Raw genomic sequence first — 19,675 nt, 5'->3', positions numbered from 1 at the left:
TTTTTTACAAAAATGACCAAAAATCACCAAAAAAATAGTCAAAAGTATAAAGTTCTACCGCTATGAGAATTCGACCAAATCTTTTCAAATTTTAAGTGAATGTTGTCCCACCCAAAGACAATCTGTTGTCTACGTTGCGTTCTTCTACGACTAATTCCTATTACACAAGTGGTCTCATCCAAGACCCCCTTCTCACCTAATAGTCAAAACTGTAAAAATACGCAAAGTTTAGGCCAAAATATCTCCAATGGCGGAGCATGCTTCAAGAAACGGAGCATATCGTCTAAAAGGTGGAACTTCATACTAACATTATCTGCAAAAAAATCTTTGGGCACTTACTGAACTATTCCACAGGAGGGCTACAAACACTTCGTCCACCACAGGGTACCCGCGTCAATTTTTATTCATTATAACGCGCAAATTCTGTAATAATGACGCAGCAACAGACAGAAAATGCCACAAAATGGTTACACACCTTACACTTTAATGAAATAGAACCATTTCTATCTAGTCGCTTAAAAAAGAAAAATCCGCCCACCACAGGGTACCCACCGCCGTCAATGTTTTTTTCATTATAACGCGCTAATTCTGTAATAATGACATAGCAACAGACAGAAGATGCCGAAAAATGGTTACACAATATAAAATTTAATGAAATAGAATGATGTCGAAGGCTATTGTTTGTCTTAAGCCATGAAAATAACAATTGGCGGCTTAATGATGGCCTCTATTATTGTAGAAGTGAACTACGTGACAGGACTTACTATTCGTTAAGTCAAACACGCGTGTCCGCAGGACACTATCAAAATGCTTACATTACTCACTTTGGTTCGTCTAATAAAGGAATAATACATTTGCTTGAAACTGGCACGCCACATCGCATCTTGATGCAGAAAACTTTATCAGAAAGACCTCGCTATACCGAAAACAAAATCAACGGCGTGTTTTTGTGACCTGTGCCCTAAAGAACTGTCCTTTGAAAAAACTATCAAAGAGAAAAGTCAAAATAAATATGATCAAACAGATAAACACTGATCGAAAGTAAAGTTACAGTTCTAGTTCCCTCCTGATTTGAAGCCGTGTTCTAATGATGGGAGCTTCAGCCACGTATGGGTCTTCCTCCTCATCTTCGCTTTCTCCTTCCTCGGGTACCGGTTCTGTTGGTGCTGGCCTCGCCTCCTCTGATCTATGAAGAGCCCCACTCCTGTTTAATGCGGCCAATCTACTGAAATATCTGGAAATCTGGGTAGATGTCAGCCACTCGTCCTTGGTAAAAACCTTCGTTCCCTCAGCGGTTAGCATGGACCTCATTCGTGCTGCTATGTTCTCAGCCGTTGCTTTATTTCCAGTGTCCTCTCCTTGAAGGAAGACTTCACGCAAAAATTGGCGCACTTTGGTGGTGAAATGAACGGACTTCTTAGTCTTTTTCAGTGCCCAGCCCATGTCAGCTGTTGGCGGTGCGTCTTCCGACTGGCTATGGGAAACTGAGGCGGATGCAAATGTGGGTGAATGAGCTGCTTCCATGTAGCTACCAGAAATTGACTTGCACGTCTCTGCCCACTTTTTCTTTATCACGTCGTACGCGGACTCTCTCTCTAACGCCAGAAGGTGTTTCCCGGCATCAAGGTGTCGCTGAAGGCTGCTGTGACTTTGGTAAACCTTTATACAACCCTCCTCTAGGCAACCAAAGACCACACTCTCTTCTTCTTCGAGCTGAATCCCTTCTGCAGCTATAGGCTCATTTGGAGGTGCTGCAGGCTGCTGTTCCTGCGTGCTGGAAGGGGCACGGAAGACACCAGTCAGCATGTCAGGGCTACTGAACGCCTGGAGAACTTGTAAGTTCGTTGGGCCTTGAGGGGTGCCGAGACGCGCCAGCAACGCCGCGGAGAAGACCTTTCCAGGTCCAACATTGTAGGCCCGCCAAGCGATGATCTCTCCACTTTCAGTAAACACGAAGTTATTCAAAGACTGTATGCCACTCAGCGAGTGCTTGGTCATGTTTTGGGACCTTTCGTCAACCTTGCACACCACTGAGTAGCAGCCTTTGACGCCCCCATGCGAGTCGATAGCAGCTTTCATGTCATCGGCTGTTTTGACGTCATTGCCCTCATTAATGTAGCGCCTAATGTGGCTCTCCAGGGCGGCTGCTTGGCGGTCACATATGTCTTTCCCAGCTTGGGCCTCACTAAAGTCATAACGAGCTGTGCGGACACCAACGCGCTGTCCAAGGCTTGGAAGACTGAGAAGAAGAAATGCGCAATGATAACAGCCCGCGTTGTCAGATCTCAGGAAAGCTTCATTCAGTCTAGATTCCTGTCGCTGCATGGTGGTTAGTGAATCTTCGATGATGGAGTAGTATATAGGGGATTAACCAAATACCGTTTTTCATAGGGAGCCTCGTTTTGCCTTATCGCTGCCCCCACCATCAACCCCCTCACAGGCTCGGGGCTTGATGGTGGGGGCAGCGATAAGGCCAAACTCGGCTCCCTATGAAAAAAAGTATTTGGTTAATTCCCTATTAACTACTAACAACAGCGGCACCCCGCGCAGCGGCACCCGGCGCAGCAGCACCAGGCGCAGCGTCGGCCAAACGAGGGGCGGTGGAGAGCCGGCCACGGGAAAGAACCGGTTTTGACCGGATTCAACCACCCCAAAAGAGTGGGGTATGTTAGAAAGGGGCGAGCCGGGTGTAATATGGCTGGAGCGGGGATGGAACGAGCTCCAAACAAGTGCGGATGGCTGAAGCGGGGCCGGAAAGAAAGCTGCGGAAAGCGCTGTTACGGGGCGTACTGCAGCCAGCACAACTATCAGCTGAAAAAAGGAATGAAAGAGCCAGAGCCGTACAGAGGCTGCGGGATCGTTCTTCCATGCGACTACCGACTGTGCAGCCAGTGCGGCGGAAACACGCTAAAAACGAGGCTTTACCGCAAAAAAGAAAAAGCGAAAAAAGCTTTTCAGTTTGTTTTGCTGGAGCTGCAAGAAAGAAACACACCAGTTAGAGAAAGGTAACTGGCATCATATCCCAAGGAGCCATGTCTTCCAGCATTCAAAAAAGACTGGAAGAAGAACTCGCAAAAATTGACCCGGCGGTATTGCGTTATTTCGATGAGCTTCTTGCAGAAAGCCCGCCAGCGGTAAGAAAGGTTGTCCGGAACGTGCTGGATGAACCGATTTCACAAGAAACGCAGGCGGGTCTGCGAAAGCCGCTTCTTCCGAAACCTCACGAGCCAACAGCCCCTCCACGCCAAAGAAGGCAAAGAGGAGTGCAAGCGCTTCTGAGAGAGTACGACCCCTTTCCTGCGCGGAGAATTCGAACAGCGACAGATTACCAGAGAGAGATTCTGGATCTGTACGACGATAAAGAGAAAGAGAAGGAAGACGAAATAACGGGCCGGCGTTACATAATATGGCGTTTCATCAGGCGTTTGGGGAGAAACCTGACGCCAGAGTTCATGGCGAAGATCCGTGAAAGAGTAAGCACGTCATTCTATCTACGGCAAGTATACGGGTACCAGTTGCGAAACATTGAGGACGGAACAGTAATCGTATACTATTCGAACCCCAAAGGCTCAAAGTGGTACAACAAACTAAAAGACGCGGAAAAATGGCTCAACGAGCGGGAAGAAGAGCGTCTCGACAACCAAAGAGTGGAAAGACCAAACACTAAGTGGGTTTTCGAAGGGTTTTTCAACATAGACGTGAAAGTTGTGCTAGACAGGCAGCCTTTGGTGGAAACAGGGCCATTGCCTGAATGGCTACGCAACCTTGCGCATAGCCAGGCCATGGTGGCACTGGACACATACAAAGACAACCTGTGCCTATGGCGTTGTCTGGCAGTGCACAGAGGGGCGCGCACGGACCGTTGCACAAGAGAAGCGAAAAACCTGGCCAAGAGTTTTTATAAACTCAAGGTCATTCCAGAAAAGTTCGGAAAAACGTCACTGGATGAGCTGGACAAAGTGGAATTGCATCTGAATGAGGGCTCGCCCGTCGGATCTTGGTTGGGAATCCGTGTCTACGAGCCTGAGCGTTTGGAAGACGGTGAAGTGGTATGGCATCTCAGAAAAAACCCGAACCGCAAACTAAAAAACCTTTTGACGCTAGGTGTATACGAAAAGCACGCTTTCTTGATCAAAGACATCGCGAAGCTCGCGAAAACGTATGCATGCACACACTGCGGGCAGAGGTTCACACAATCTTGTCATCTGCAACGCCACCACGAAACCTGCAGCGCGGGAGAAACGGTGATCTCTTGCCCGGGGACAAAAGTTGAAGCGCCGCTGACGTGCTTTGAGAAAGCGATGTACCCGAAGGGCTCAGTATCGAAACAAGCGGTACTGTGGCTGGAGCGGGAAGCAAAGATCCAGGGAATCCACATACACCACGCAATGTGCGGGCACGGAGGCGAGAGATGGATAGAGAGGGACAAAGGGAGCGGGAAGAAAGCCTCGCCTGTGGACGGCTACCACCACGAAACGAGGACGGTATGGCAATACCACGGATGCCCGTACCACGGATGTCCCAAATGTTACCCAAACCGCCAGGAGGTCCTGGTAAGCGGGGAAACAGCCGAACAGCTATACGAAGACACGGTGAACAGAACAGCCTCGCTGCGGAACAGAGGCTACAGAGTAATCGAGGCCTGGAGTTGCGAAGTCGGGTTTCTCAAAGGGGAACTGCCGAAAAAGCAAACGCAAACATACCCGCACGCGATCTTTTACGATTTTGAGGCGTACGGAGACGCGAATCAGCGGAAAGAGCCGACAGGCGCGTTGACGATAGAAAGCGCGCACGTGCCGATCTCAGTGAGCATTGGCGACACGCTGGAAAGAGAGCCGACGCACATATGCGAAAAGAACCCGGTAGAGCTGATCGGCAAGTTCATGAAAGAGCTGGAGCGCCGCGAGAAAAAAATCGGGGAGAGGGTGAGAGAGGAGTTTTTGCCAAAAGACATGAATTTGCTGCCGAAAGACCAGAAGAAAAAAATGTGCGAATGGTGCAACGATGTCCCTGTGGTGGGCTTCAACTCAGGCGCGTACGACTTAAATCTGATAAAAAGCCATTTCGCGAGCGCAGTGGCTGAAGAAAACAAAAAGGTGAAAGTGGCGAAGAAGGGGAACAAAACGATGTTCCTGCTGACCAGCAGGGCGCGTTTCCTGGACATCATAAACTATCTGGGCCCGGGCACGAGCTACGAAAAATGGGTCTAAGCTTACGGAAGCGAAGCAGCGAAAGCGTGGTTCCCATACGAATGGTTCGACGGGCCGGAAAAGCTTGACTACCCAGGGCTCCCAGAATACGAGGCATGGTATTCGAAGCTGAAAGGCGGATACGTTCTGACGAGGAAGGAGTGGGAGGAGTGTCAGCGGGTGTTCAAAGAAACGGGGATGCGGACTTTCGCAGACTGGCTGCGTTACTACAACAATCTTGACGTTGCACCGGGCCTCGAGGCGCTGGAAAAGATGAAAAGCTTCTACACAGAGAGAGGAATAGACATCCTGAAAGACGCCGTAAGCCTGCCAGGAGTCAGCATGCATTATGTGCTCCGGGGGGCAATAGAGCGCGGAGCAGATCTGTATTGCCCCGGCATAGAGTAATACGGAATGCTAAAAAGGTCAATTGTGGGCGGGCCGAGCCTGGTTTTCACAAGGTACCACGAAGCGGGCGTGACGAGGATAAGGGCGCATCAGTTAGAAGAACCGCGTCTGTGCAAAAAGATTTTGGGCTACGACGCGAACGCTCTCTATCCCTCAACGATGCTGAGAGCAATGCCGTGTGGAAGGGGGAGTGTAAAACATTACAGCGAAGACCGCCAAGGTGAAGCGGCCGAAGTTTTGGTGGAACGGCTGAAATATGGAGAGTGGTTCGGTTTCGCGGAAGTGGACATCGAGATTCCGAAAAAGTTGTGGCCAAAGTTCGAAGAGATGTGCCCTTTCTTTCACAACAAAACCGTTCCGGCCGAAGCTGTGCCGGAGCACATGAAAGAATACTTGGCGAAAACGGGCAGAAAGCGCGGAGACGGAAAAAAGCTTGTGGGGGCGCTGTCAGCAGAAAGGATGCCGGTGTACGCGCCACTCCTGCAGTGGTACGGAGACCATGGGGCAGTTGTGAAGAAAGTTTACAGAACAATTGACTACAACCCGGGCAAACCATTCACGTGGTTCGTAGAGCAAGTGACTGAGGCTCGCCGGACAGGAGACGTTGACAGAAGCAAGGCGCTGCTGGCAGAAGTGTTAAAACTGCTGGGAAACAGCGCATACGGGAAGTTCATCGAAGCGCTGGAGCGGCAAACGAACGTGATATACACGAAAGACGAGAAGGTAGTCGACAGAGCGCTGCGGAGCGCGTATTTCGAAGACCTCGACGAGATCGGGGAGGCTTACGAGCTAGAAAGCCGGAAGCCTCGGGTGACAATAAGGCGGCCGTTCCAGATCGGAATCGCTGTCTACCAGCTTGCGAAGCTGCGGATGCTTGAATTTTACTACGACTTTCTCGACAAGTACGTCGACAGAAGAGATTTCGAGCTGATCCAGATGGACACGGACAGCAACTACATGGCGATCTCGGGCGAGAGGCTCGACGACGTCGTCCGGCCTGAGATGAAGGCGGAATTCGAAGCGGAAAAAAGAAAATGGCTGGCTTGGGACAAGTGGAGCGGCCGGACGCCAGGCCTCTCCAAACTTGAGTTCGAGGGCAGCCGGATGATCGCGCTCAGCTCGAAGTGCTATTTTGCCGACGAAGGGGAGGTGGGTGAAAAAAAGAAGTTCAGCACGAAGGGGATGTCGAAAACGCAGAATGAGCTGACTTGGGAGCGGTTCAAGAAAGCGTTGGAAGGAAGCAGGGACATGGCCACAAACCGAGGTTTCAGGATGCGGGACGGGAAGATGGTCACATACGAGCAGGACAAGCTGGGTCTAAGCGCGTATTACGACAAGCGGTGGGTGCTGCCCGACGGGATACACACCGAACCAATCGAATATCACACCTAGTTTAGTTCACGTCAGCGGGAGGAAGAGTAGTGTTAGGAGGGACAACGAGCAGCTCTTCGCGCACGAAACCGCGCTCGGGTCCGTCGCGCAGATAGTAGAGAACGGGCTGATCGGGTTTGATGAAAGACCTTTCAATGTTGTAAACTTTCAAAGACCAGATTGGGTCTGTGGCTCTTTGCACGCCCCCTTCAAGCTCGCCGGGCTGGTAGAGATAACGAACTTGGACAAGAGAGGGGAGGATTTTTTCGCGTTTTCCAACAGGCCTCGTGTAAGGTGTCGACGGCCTTGCGTAAACAGCTTTTTCTTTGATGGCGACGGCGGGTTTCTTGCCGATAAGACTTGTGACCTCGTTGTTCAGAGCCGAAACAACTTCAGGAAGTCTTTTCACCCAGGCAGTGGACCGCTTGCCCTCAGGGAGAAGCATCTCTTCGGCGTACTGGTGCCCGAACAATCGCTCACCCAGAGTTCGGTTGAAACGTTCGACAATGGCCTGGTCGCGGTAAATGTTAACGCGCCCGCGCCGGATAAAGGTTTTGTGCTTGTCCATCTCTTTGGTGACGGCGCCCATGAATTCGCGCCCGGGGTCAACCTGCAGCATTTCGGGCCATTCGAGAGGCGAGCGCTTGTAAATCTTCTGAAAGGCCAGGGCGACCTCATCAGAATTTTTCGAAGTCAGGGGTTCGGCCTCTTTGAAGCGGCTGGCCACGTCGACAACGGTCAGCGCGTATTTGAAAACTTTGCGGCCGCGAGGGAGCTTGTCGTGCGGCAGAAAAAGAAGGTCAGCCTGATGGACCCTGTTGGGCGTGGGAACGTCGAATTTCGGCCGAGGAATCCGCTTCAGCGCGGGGAGGTATATCTGCCAGAGCGCTTGCCTGATCAGCCACTTTTTTGCGGCCTCTTCAGGTACCTTGGCGGCCTCGGCCAATTTTTTGATCGCGGCTATGCCTTTCCAGTAGCCCCCGGGGCCGTAGTAAATCTTTGCGAGTTTCGCGTCCATATAAGTAAGGCGTAAAAAAGTTTAAAGGAACCGGAAGGCCGCGTAACCCAGAGCGAGCGCCCCGGCGCCCACCAACGCGAGTTCGCCGTTTTTCTGCTGCTCGCTCGGCCGATAGAAATCTGAGAACTTCTGCTCCTTGGGGGGCACCATCTGTTCGTCAGGATGCGCCTGGTTGTAGAGTTTGAAGGCGTAGTCCGTGTTGGTCGTGTTCTGCTTGGCCTGCTCCTTTGTTTGCGCGTTGGTCGCGATCCAGTCGAGAAGTTGTGTCCGGTCGCGCGTGTATTTGGCGTAAGCGGCTTGATAATCTTCGAGAGCTTTGTCGTGGCGCTTCTTTTCTTCAAGCGCAGCTTTGTCGCCCCCGCCGAGCGCCCTCGCCAGATAATTGCCGCCGATAAAAGCCGTGGCGTTCAACACAGCTCCGCCAATCATGATAGCGATGCTCGCCATGGTATATGTTGTAAATCTATTTTTAATTGTTCTCGTATGGCGGCGGCTGGGGTTCGTATGGAGGAGGTGTAGGGCATTTCTCCGGTAATGGGAATTGTTCAGTATCAAGATCCTCAAAAGCGTTGTCTTCATCGGTGCACTCAACCGACCAAACAAATTTCATGGCAACAGCGGTATGACTGGTTACATTGTATGCGAAAAATAACAGCGCAACCGTTGTGAGGGCTTTGATGGTGAAACAAGAACACTCCATCGCGCTATTATAAGGGGTTTTTTTTCAAATGCTGGCGGGGAGAATTTTCTGGTCCTCAAGGTACCCTTTTAGCGCAATGCTGCCCGCCACGACGACGGTGAACTTCATGTAATTCATAAAGCTGCTGCTGGGATCAGAAGTGAAATTCTCTTTCACAACCTTTTTCGCGGCCCAGCCGATGCCCCCGGCTAATCCCGTGAGAGTTGCGGCGTCAATGACGATCTTGACGAGCTTGTTGTCGGACATGGCGCGTTGATATAAGGAAAGAGCGAAAGTTTAAAACAAAATTAATTGGGGACCTGTCTTTCAGCTTCTTATTCTTCTTCCGCGAATTCTTTGATTCTGTCTTCTATTTCAATTTTTCGCCTGACCTCTCGTTCCATTTTTCTCCGCCTTTCTCCCTCTTCGACAAGCATTTCGTCGGTAAGACGTCTCACCATCCTCCAAGTCTTGACGGAAAAATCGGCCCAAAAAAGCGTAATCCCTCCGATTGCTGATGTATAGATGAGAACCTGCGCAATGCTTGGGAACGTCATGGTGAGATATGAATCACGCGCAAACATTTAAACCATTTTTTTAAATCCTCTTGGCCGTGTATCGCGAGCAGGTTTTGGCTCGACACTCGCGGGCTCAGGAGCGAGCTCCGGCGCGGGCTTCGGCGTTTTGAATTTGTCGAACACGGGCTTGGCCATTGCCATGAGCTCTTCACGCTTGTAATAGATCCCGAGAAGGGAAACTCCAACACCGCCAATAGCGATCCATTGGTTGGCGCTGAGGCCGCCGCTATTTGGGCTTTTTTCTTTTGTATCCGGGGCCGCCGTGGCGGCTTCCGCTTGCTTTTCTGCATAATAAGCCTCGGCGAACGCTTTCTTTTGTTCTTCTCGGGCCAGCCGTCTTTTTTCGGCAGAAAGTTTTCCGGCGGCCACACGCTTGGGGCCTTTCTTGCGCTGCGTGGTTGCAGTAGGAGTCGTCGCTTGCTGTGTGATATCGGCGGCAGGCGCTGCCTTGGTCTCTACCTGAGGTGCAGTGACGGCGGCAGGCGCTGCCTTGGTCTCTACCTGAGGCGCGCTCTCGGATTGTTCGGTTGACATTGAAGCGAACCGTATTATAAGAAATAAAAAAAGTTTAATTGTTAATCAATTGTCAGCAAGACCTCAGCATTTGTTAACAATTTGCCAGCAAGACCTCAGCATTTATTAACAATTTGTCAGCAAGACCTCAGCAGTTGCTGAGCCGAGTACTTCATCAACGCCCTCAAGCGGATTGCCTTGTTCATCGCGAGAAGGGTGCCTCGGCTCCGTCAACTGTGGACTAAAATCAATATGTTTCGTGGTGATCAGCGCCGAGTTGGCCGCGGCAAGAAACCGGCCGCACTTCAAAGAAAGGTTGGCAGCCAGATTAGAGAGCTCTTTGTTCAAGATGTAGTCGTTTCTGAGCTCTTCTTGGTAAGCCTCGATGTCTTTGATTTTGACGACCATTCCGACCGCTTTGGTTGCAAGAAAAATGAAGCTGTCGATCAGGCTTTCTGTTGTCTTTCAGCCCACGTACGCCTCATAGCGTTTTAGTGTATGTCTCGACCTCTTTGTCGCTCAGGCGCTTCACCTGCTCGTGGGTCAGCTGAACTCCGATAGCCTCTTCGGCTTTGCCTGTGGACACGAAAACGGCCAACTGCTCGCGAAGAGTGGGAATGTCGGGGGCGGTTGGAACAAGGCCGCCTGCGAGACCACTCGACGGCGCGGGCTCTTTTTCAAGAAGGTTAATAACATCTGCTAACGCGTCTTCTGCAGACATTGTGCAAGGCTATATACAGCTCGCATTTTTTTTATTCAAATAACTTTACCCCGTAGGGGTGGCGAAGTGCGAATATAAGATAAGAGAACTTTCGCTCTTTCAGCTTTGAAATCAATCCTCTGTACTCATCGGGGGAGAGCTGGCCGGCGTAATCGTCGAAGATGGCTTTCGTTATCCTGGCCGAGGGGGTGTAAAAGAGTACGATCGCCGCCACGTTCTCACGGAAGGAAGCTGTTATTCCGGTCAACTTCTGGATCAGCACCCACACGCTGATGCCCATATGCCGCGCGGAAAAGGCGAGATTCACCAGCTCGCCTGTGCGCCCTTTCACATCTTTGGAGGCCGCGCAGTCGTCAAGGATTATGAGCGTGTTGGTGCCCTCGGAAAGCCATCTCACTAGCTTCAGCCACCTTTCCACGTCGTGCTGCTCACAGACTATCACATCCATTCTCGGATCATTTTCGCCAAGCCGTTGGTAGGTCCTGTTGTGCGTGAACGTCGGACAGATGAGCACGATGTAGTCGAACTTTCCGCGGAACGGGCCGTAGAGCTGGTCAACCACGAACCTCGATTTGCCTGAATTGGTCGGCCCCACGATGAGAGCGTTGAAGGGTATCTTGCTTGGGTCCATATTAATTCTGTACAGATTCCAGCTGTCTTTCCATAATGTTGAACTGGGAGTCGACGATGACGAATACGTGGCAGTTCACGTTGCCTGAGCCTTCGGCTTTCCTCTCGATTTCCAGCTGGATCCCGTCCGTTCTGTTCACAATGCGCTTGCCGCTTCCATGAATTTCTTGGTCCGCCATGGAGCGCATATCAATCAGAAGCCCGAAATTATCTCCAGTGTAAAACTTTGTCACATCCATGTGCTCGGTTTTATTTTTTTCCTTCACGAAGAAGCGTTGGGCCTCTTCCCACATGTCCTTGCCTTCGATGCCGTTGTTGTAAATCATGTTGGGCGAGCCGTTGATCGTGACGCTGACTTTCGTCAGATCCGGGAAGACGTATTTTTCTGAATCTCTGGCGCCATCAGCATACGGCTCTATGAACAGTAGCAGGAGGGCTTTTAGCGACCTTTTTTGGGCATCGATTTTGATGTTCTTCCTCGTGTCGGTGTCTTTTTTGAAGGGCACCACTTTGGAACGCATCACGTGGTCATAGGCGAAACTCTTTTCCGCTGGAGTAAACGCTATGCGCCTCGTCTGCCAGAGTCTTGCTGCGCATCATATCGTACTCGAGCTGGATGTTGGTCAGCCTGTATTTCAGCTTGGTTGTATCGGAGCCATTGACCACATGTGCAGCTTCAGCCAGGGTTATTTCGAACGTGAGGTCTTTGTAAAGGGCCTGGGAGTAGAAAACGCCGTGGTCAGTTAAGATCTGATGGTCCAGCCTGATCCGGTACTTGCTCCCGTACACCTCGTTCAGCTTGTTTTCAGCGTCGACGCCCGAGGTTTCCTTGTCTCCCGCGCCTGAGCGGATCTTGCATAGTTTCTCACTCTGAATCCCTTCGAGGATCCTGTTGTCTCTTTCTTTCTGCGAAAGGAAAAGGTCATCAAAGATTTTGTAGATGCCATAGCCAACCATGTCATTCAGGGTAGTGCCTCCAAACTTCAAGTGCAGCCTGTCAACGAGCGCTCGCGTGACGTTCTGGACGAGGAAGTTGTTGGCGTGCCCTCCAGAAAGGTCGATGTTAAAGACAAGCGCTAGCGAGCCCGGCACCAGAACGTCGTTCGCGTTCAGCTTGGGAACGTAAACGTACAGAGTATCGCCGGGGTTGGCTTCAGTGCGGGAAAAGGTGATCCGCTTCACTGCGCGCTCGGCCTGCATGCCTTGTAAGGTTTTTTTGCTGTACGTCGCGCGAAGGTTCTCTGGAACTGACATTGTATTAGCCGCCGGCGATAATTTCTAATTTGAAAAATAATAGGCTTTTAATATATCGCTATGGCAGAAGGGGGTGGCGAATTTGGCTACGAAGAACCCGGCGTTGACAACCGGCTTGACCACGACTCTGATGAAGGCGAACAAGAGGTTGACACAACCCGTCCTTTTCAGCAAGGCGCGGCGTCAACTCCCTACCAACCTGGCGACCCATACCACGGGGGCGAACAAATGGAAATGAGTACTTTTCCTCACGAGCAGTCCGGCCCGCCTGACACTTCTTATCAGGAAGAAACCCCTTTGCTCGGGGCTTTTATTCATCATGATGACGAAAAAGTCATGATTGAAAAAGGCTGGGAAAATATCAAAAAAGTGTACCCGGATGCAAACAGAGCAAAATTAGGTCCAATCAAATTGGGCCAAGAAAAAGGGAATCAAACTTCGCTTGTTGTGAAGCCCGCAAATAAAGAGTACAGAATTTTCAAAAAAGACGGCGTGACTCTTCAAAAATCTTTCATAAAATTGAAAGAACCAGCTCTGGGGCGTAAAGCTAATGTCATCATTGTAGAAGACCGGGATACTATCAGAGAAATGAAACAAAGACTGGTAGAAGCTGAAAACCAACAACAACAGGCTGAAACGCTCTACTCGCAAAGACAAGAAGAAAAGAGAAAAGTTGAAGATCTTAGACGTAAAATCGAGCAAACTAATGCTAAGATCGATGTCTTTCAGGACGAACATGGTTCGAACCTTGAAAGTGAAGCAGAGCTGCTTAGGCTCAAAGAACTGAAAAAGAACTATCAAACCGATCTTGAAAACAAGAAAAAAGAATTGGATTCGCTTACGAAAAAAAACAAAAAACAGAGAAAAGGAACAAGCCAAGGTTGACAGATTCAGGGCCAGAATCGCTGAAAAAGAAAGCGAAACAAACGCCATGGAAGAAAGGTTCAACCAAACAAAACCGTTGGACGACCTGAAAGAGCAGGAAAGCGAGCTGCAGCGCCAAAACGAGGAAGACCAGGCGATCATCCAAGATGAGAATGCCTCGCCCTCTGAAAAAGAAGCCGCAGAAGGCAGAGTTGCAGAAAGAAACGAGGAGATCGCCCGTTTGCAAACTCAGATCGCGGAAAGGGAAAGGGGGCGGCCTCTCTTGGAAAGGGTCAAGGAGATCTTCAAAAAATATGGCGTGACGTTGACCGCCATTCTTCTCGCCGCCAGGACCACAATCGGCGCTGTCATCGGGGTCCTCACCAGAGGTTTGAAAGCCACCGGCACAGCTTTGGGGAACGGCCTCAAAGATATTGCCGCGAAACTCGGCTCTCTGCTGCCCAGGCTGATTGGCTCGATTGTGAGCTTCCTTTTCAAAGCCGCCGGCCAAGTCGTCGGATTTCTGGCCGAGCACACCTGGCTTCTCATTCTTGCCGCGGTGGCCTTTTTGTTCGAAAAATATTTTAAGAAGCAGCGTTAGTTTAGCGCCAAGCCGCGAACAGCAACGCCGAAAATCCAACAACACCGGCAATGACAGCCGTTTTGTTAATTTCGTGTTGCGGCGTTTTGTCTGCAGCCTCGGGCTCAATTTTTTGCGCCGGTGGCTGCGCTTGCTGAGTTTCGGTCAAAGCTGGTTTCCTGTGGGGTGGAACCACACGCCCCGATTCGGCTGTTGCGGCTTTGTGGATCGGGTTAGACGGGTGGCTATTGGGCGGGTTAATTTTTGACGGGCCGCCTGCCATGTGTTTGAGACCAGCTTTTTTTGTCTCCGGATTTACCTCGTTATTCACCCCCAGTTTCATTCCGGAGACCGCCTGTTTCAGCTTGTTGTTGTAACCAATCGTACTTGCGTTGTTGATTATCATCTGCGCGGGCATGAGCCACGCCATGGGGGCAACAGCGAGATTGAGCCTGACCTTCGCTTGGTCCACCGCGAGCTGGTACCTTTGCACGCTCGCGGCCAAGTCGGGCTGTCTGATCGCGTCTTCCATCAGCACCAGGAACTCGCTCTGGGCTTCTCTCGCCCGACCGCCATTGCCGAGAATACTTCTGCGGACGTTGACTTGCGCGCCCAGGACGCAGTAAACGAAAGCCTCGATTGACTAGTTGATTCTCGACAAGCCCGCCTGCGTCAAACCGTTCGCGGTGTTGGGCGCGAACCAGTCTGCTTGAGCATCAGAAGCGGCCCCCGGCTCGATATAATCGATCAAGTCCCCATTTATTGCTTCATCGCTGAATTTGTTCCATCCCGGGTATTTATAGTCGGTTTTCGACGGGCCCGCGCCGGTCGCGTACACGTAAACGCTTCCCAGACCGTGGTTTTCCCCGTGCGTGAAGCGGAAATCGCTCGAGGGGGCAATGCCGAACTCGCTGCATATCCTTTTGTACGAAGCGACGTCGTAATGATTGTTGTATTGGTTGAACGGCGGGTCTCCGGGCAAAGCGCTCATGCTCTGAATTCCTCCAAGCTGGTACAAAATCCGCCTGACCGTGAAGTACACGTGGAATTTGTAAAAAGCTCTTATCTGCGGGGGGAGATCCATCCCGCTGTCAAAGATTTCGCGAGAAACTCCGCACCCCTGTGTCGCGCAGAAAACCGCGAAGTTGAGCTGCTGCGGCCAATATTTTATGTCAGGTACTCCCAGCCAGCGTTTTGATTCGACTGCTCACGTGTGCCTGAGTTTGGTATTTTGAAATATTTCTCGGAATTTCGTTGTGAAATGTTGGTCAGGCGTGACGTAGATTTGGATTGGGGCGTCGAATATTTTTTTCAAACTTTTCGCTTTGCCGTCGAAAGGTACGGCAGGGATGGGTAAGGAAACTTTTGAACCAAGCGGCGACACTTGGTAAGGAAAACCCCCGCTGTCTCCCAAACCAAGCGCTTCTTTCATTTCGGCGCTCCAGTACTTTCTATCTGAACCGAAGACGCTTTGAAACGAGTCTTCGCTTTCTTTGAAAAACACCTCTGCGGTCACTTTATTTTTCTCGTCGATCGTTGCTTGTGAGATGAACCGGCTTTTGACCGCTTTGGGGAAGCGGTTTAAAAAGCTTGTCCACGCCTTTTTCTTCGCCGCCTCCGCTTTTTTTAACGCAGGACCATTCCACAAATTGGCCATATTATTTGTACACAATTTTATTTGTTGAATATAAAATGGTTGTTCTCACTATTGTCACCCAACAGAACGGCGAGACCATCTATTTTGAAGAACCACTCCCAGGAGCAAGCTATGCCAGACTTTTGAGTTGTTCTTTTTTCAACTCGTGGCATAATCTGAGTTCTGTTGGCAGAATGTTTTTTAAAGGAACCAACGATGTGGTTGCATCATTGTCTGAAGGCCATTACAATGTCGAGAGCATCGTAAAAGAACTGCAATCCAGTTTTGAACGTTACAAGAAAAAGGGGAAATTGGTCTTAGAAACGAATAACCCCAATTCTGTTCTTAAAATTACAACCGTCGCTAGTAATTCGCTCAACACTAATCAAGCGAAAGTTTCCGTTGATTACAGTTTAGCCAATTTTCTTGGAATCGGGAGAAATATGAGGACAGAAGAATATATCAAAAAGCTTAACAGCCCGAGTTGCTACTTTATCCACTGCGATCTCGTTGACTCAACAAAAAACTTTTTAAATGGAAAGAAGTCAGACCTTCTTGCCAAGGTTGACGTCAGAGGAAAGCCTTATGAAAAAGTCAGCTATAACATCGACTCATCGCAAAACGTTTTCCGTGACGCTTCTACAGACAAGTTCATAAACAGCATCACCTTTAAAGTGAAAGATGAAAATGGTGAACTCTTTGATTTCAAGGGCCTGCCGCTTCTTTTTGAATTAGAGTTAAATTAAATTTCTTTATATACGCAATGTCTTCGGCAAATCTGTTGCCACCAAGCGCGCCGCCTGCCGAGCCACTATATCCAGTGGTGGCGGCAGAGCCTTCTCAAAATTTCCGCTTGCAGAAGGTCAACGAGATTTCCAATACATTGGCCGGCCAGGTCCACCACTATCGCCTCGTCGCGAAAAAATACAAACGCGCGAGAAAGTTCGTTAATTGGGGCGCCGCCGGCTCCAGCGTTCTCTCGGCTGCGTTTTCCAGCGCGAGTTTTGGCTCCGCTCTGTCTGTGGTTGGCTTGCCGGCTGCCGTTCCTCTTGGCGGCGCTGGTGGGTGCTTCGCTCTCGTTTCGTCTACGATGATTCTCGCCGGCAAAAAGCTCGACTCGAAGATCAAGAAGCATCAAGAGATCACCACGCTCGCCGTTGCCAAGCGCGACACCGTCAACAGACTTCTCTCGAACGCTTTGAACAACAACGAGGTGTCTTCCCACGAGTTCGACACTATCCTTTCGGAGTTTCAGCAATACAACTTTCTGAAAGATCAGGTCCGAGCAAGGATGCTTCGCCAACCATCAACAAGAAAGCTTCCTGATGTTGATGTCCAAAAACTTGAGAAAGACATCCGCGGCAGACTTGAAGAGGAAATGATAAAAAAAATCACGAAACCTCCCGCTTCGAACTGAATTTCCAGCGAAAAAACACAAAACTCTCTCTTTGTCTTGTCAAAAACAGGTGATTGCGGTATTTTTCTTGCCACATAAATAGCCTTGAACTTTCGAGAAGGTTACTCACTGACGCAGTCATGTGCGAAATAGGGAAAACCCCCCGATCAGCTGTTTCTTTTTATCGCTCTAGTGAAGTCTCTTTGTTCTATCGCGTTTTGTGCCCAGTTTTTCCTCGAAAAAAGGTGAAAAGTGCCCTTTTTATTGGCCAGGCCGAGAAGAAATTCCCTTTTCTAACAAACTGTGGTCAAAAAATTGAAATCCGCCTGTAAAATTCCTTTTGACTTCAATATTCCTGGTGGCTTTGAAAATTCCTGATCGCTTCAACTGAAGCCAAGAGGAATGCAACGGGCTTAAACTGAAACCTTCAGGAATTCGCAACGGGAAGCTGTGTCGCCTCAACCGGAACCGCGTCATGAAAGCATTCAACAACTTCGCGTGTAATATCACGCACTTGTCTCTGCCACTCAGGCGTGAAATATTCATTCACGAGAAACGCAATCAAGTGAACACTTACAAGCATGTTTTTTTGGTATGCAAATGCAGCCGTGTATTTTTAATGTAATTATTCAAACAGAGGTTATATCGCGCCGCTCAGTAAAATTTCTGAAAGATTTGGGCGTAGTCGTTCTCGTCATACATGGGATAGCCAAGATAGTGTTTTACTCCATTTTTATAACACTCGTAACAGAGTCCGTTCAGGCCACAGGAGTTGCATTTACTGCAAAACATGACCTTTACAATTCTTGATCGTTTTTCGCAGATGGGTGTCTCTTTAAACTCGTCATGTACCTCGGCCCAGCCCATTTCTTTTTTTTCCTTTATTTTTATCGCTATGTACTCCTTGAGAATCATCTCACGAAGCTCTGGAGGGAGGTTTTGAATGGCCTCGGAAAGTCCATAGGAAGACATGTGCCTTGCGTTATAACCGAAGGTTACATTTCTCTAACCGGTGTTTTATTTCTTGCAGCTCGAGCAAAACAAGCTGAAAAGCTTTTTTCGCTTTTTCTTGTTTGCGGTAAAGCCGCTTTTTAGCGCGCCCCTGCGGGTTGAAGTGAAGGTGGGGTTCGCAACGTTGGAAGAGCGGCTGCGGTTCATGTCGACGGTGCGGCTGGGGTGGTGGGGTCGAGGCATTTGAACAGAGGGGAGTTAAGTGAACTTATGGCGAGTTACAAGCAAGTTCCGGCATCGTATCAAGAGCTCTACGAGTTGCAGGTTGAAAGGGAAAACAACCCGCAAACCGACGGTGATGAGATAAAAAAGATCAGAAAAATGACGTGTTTCTTCGCAGACGTAATGAGAGAAGAAATCGGGGCTCTTTGTGAAAACGACGAAGAAGACAGAGCAGAACTCAACAAGTGGCGCCAGCTGAGAGAGGCGATGAAAGAAACCAAAAACTGGGAACGGGTTGCTAGAGAAATCAAAGACGACATTCAAGACGTGTTCGAAGGGATTGAAAGAGAAGACGACCCTGAATACCCGAAATTCTTGAACGGATTTCTTATAAAAGGTGTGAAAGGCACGGTAAATGAATGCCACATGTGGCATCCAAGTCTTGAGTCTTACGAACAGCTTCGCGACGAACTCAAGCAAGAAGAAAACCTGCTCCCTTTTGCAGAGCATTTCGTCAGAAGGCTGGACGAAGGGTTTGCGCGTTACAATGAATTCAAAGACAGAGGATTTAGCAAAACGTGGAAGCTTGGATGTTTTTACAGCGCACCAGGCGAATAAAAACGCGCTAGCGCGCCCCCGCCGCACTGGCTGCACAGTCGGTAGTCGCATAGAAGACCGCAGCCTCTGCACGGCTCTGGCTCTTTCATTCCTTTTTTCAGCTGATAGTTGTGCTGGCTGCAGTACGCCCCGTAACAGCGCTTTCCGCAGCTTTCTTTCCGGCCCCGCTTCAGCCATCCGCACTTGTTTGGAGCTCGTTCCATCCCCGCTCCAGCCATATTACACCCGGCTCGCCCCTTTCTAACATACCCCACTCTTTTGGGGCGGTTGAATCCGGTCAAAACCGGTTCTTTCCCGTGGCCGGCTCTCCACCGCCCTTCGTTTGGCCGACGCTGCGCCTGGTGCTGCTGCGCCGGGTGCCGCTGCGCGAGGTGCCGCTGTTGTTAGTAGTATATAGGGGATTAACCAAATACTTTTTTTCATAGGGAGCCGAGTTTGGCCTTATCGCTGCCCCCACCATCAAGCCCCGAGCCTGTGAGGGGGTTGATGGTGGGGGCAGCGATAAGGCAAAACGAGGCTCCCTATGAAAAACGGTATTTGGTTAATCCCCTATATACTACTGATGGAGGTAACGCTGAACCAGTTTTGTTTGCATTCATCAAATAAGTAGATAAATGTACGTGTCTGAAAATCATAATAGAAAAGCATTATTTAGCATGAATAATGCGCCAAGGAACCTGACCACGGTCGAGGGCTAATGGAGTATTAACCTGCGCATTTTCACTCGAAATAGAGATAATATCTGGGAAAGTCGGTTTTTTCGAGAATGTTTGCGGCTGTTTATTTGGATTAAAAATATATTCCGTTCCATGAGCTTTTGCGCGCGCTTACATGCGTATATAAATGAAAATCAATGAAATCTTTGATTGAAATAATTAATTGATCAATTATTCAATTTGTAATCGGTTGGAGCAACAAAGAGCGCGCTCACGAGAAACTAGTTATAGTGGTCAGCGAGCGATGAAGAAAGAAGAGAAGGCATATGATTTCCACCTCAATTGTTCCATCTTCTGCTTTAGTAATGGCCACCGATAGATGCCAGGACTT

The 19,675-nt window shown here is 49.7% G+C and overlaps 3 protein-coding genes and 3 pseudogenes across 3 annotated transcripts in view; 2 read left to right on the top strand and 4 right to left on the bottom strand.

Annotated features, from left to right (window-relative positions):
• Positions 1–1,037: 1,037 nt before the first annotated feature.
• Positions 1,038–2,325, bottom strand: LOC149098229 (uncharacterized). The gene has a single exon (XM_089276979.1). The coding sequence runs from the start codon at positions 2,323–2,325 to the stop codon at positions 1,048–1,050; it is 1,278 nt and encodes a 425-aa protein (XP_089133105.1). The 3' UTR covers positions 1,038–1,047.
• Positions 2,326–5,603: 3,278 nt separating this feature from the next.
• On the top strand, positions 5,604–6,989 carry LOC149098228 (uncharacterized). The gene has a single exon (XM_089276659.1). It carries the CDS (start codon positions 5,604–5,606, stop codon positions 6,987–6,989), a length of 1,386 nt encoding a protein of 461 aa, XP_089132785.1.
• A 4,070-nt stretch (positions 6,990–11,059) lies between these two features.
• LOC149098227 (uncharacterized) lies at positions 11,060–12,584 on the bottom strand (annotated as a pseudogene).
• Positions 12,585–13,827: 1,243 nt separating this feature from the next.
• Positions 13,828–15,860, bottom strand: LOC149098226 (uncharacterized; annotated as a pseudogene).
• A 344-nt stretch (positions 15,861–16,204) lies between these two features.
• On the top strand, positions 16,205–17,031 carry LOC149098225 (uncharacterized; annotated as a pseudogene).
• A 2,504-nt stretch (positions 17,032–19,535) lies between these two features.
• The window catches only part of LOC149098224 (uncharacterized), a 2,141-nt gene continuing 2,001 nt past the window's right edge, over positions 19,536–19,675 (bottom strand). The window contains exon 4 of the mRNA XM_089276658.1: positions 19,536–19,675. This exon is cut by the window's right edge and continues 223 nt beyond it. The gene's annotated coding sequence lies outside the window, so the exon portion shown is untranslated.

This window comes from Orbicella faveolata, unplaced genomic scaffold (genome assembly GCF_042242905.1).
Source record: "Orbicella faveolata isolate gen_17 unplaced genomic scaffold, um_ofav_v1 contig_46, whole genome shotgun sequence".
Lineage (NCBI taxonomy): Eukaryota > Metazoa > Cnidaria > Anthozoa > Scleractinia > Merulinidae > Orbicella > Orbicella faveolata.
Note: the sequence above shows the minus strand (reverse complement) of the source record. Positions and strands in the feature narration are given on the sequence as shown.

Excerpts from the sequence above, each read along its gene's own strand:
- LOC149098228 (XM_089276659.1), top strand. The coding sequence starts at position 5,604 with ATGCTAAAAAGGTCAATTGTGGGCGGGCCGAGCCTGGTTTTCACAAGG.
- LOC149098229 (XM_089276979.1), bottom strand. The coding sequence starts at position 2,325 with ATGCAGCGACAGGAATCTAGACTGAATGAAGCTTTCCTGAGATCTGAC.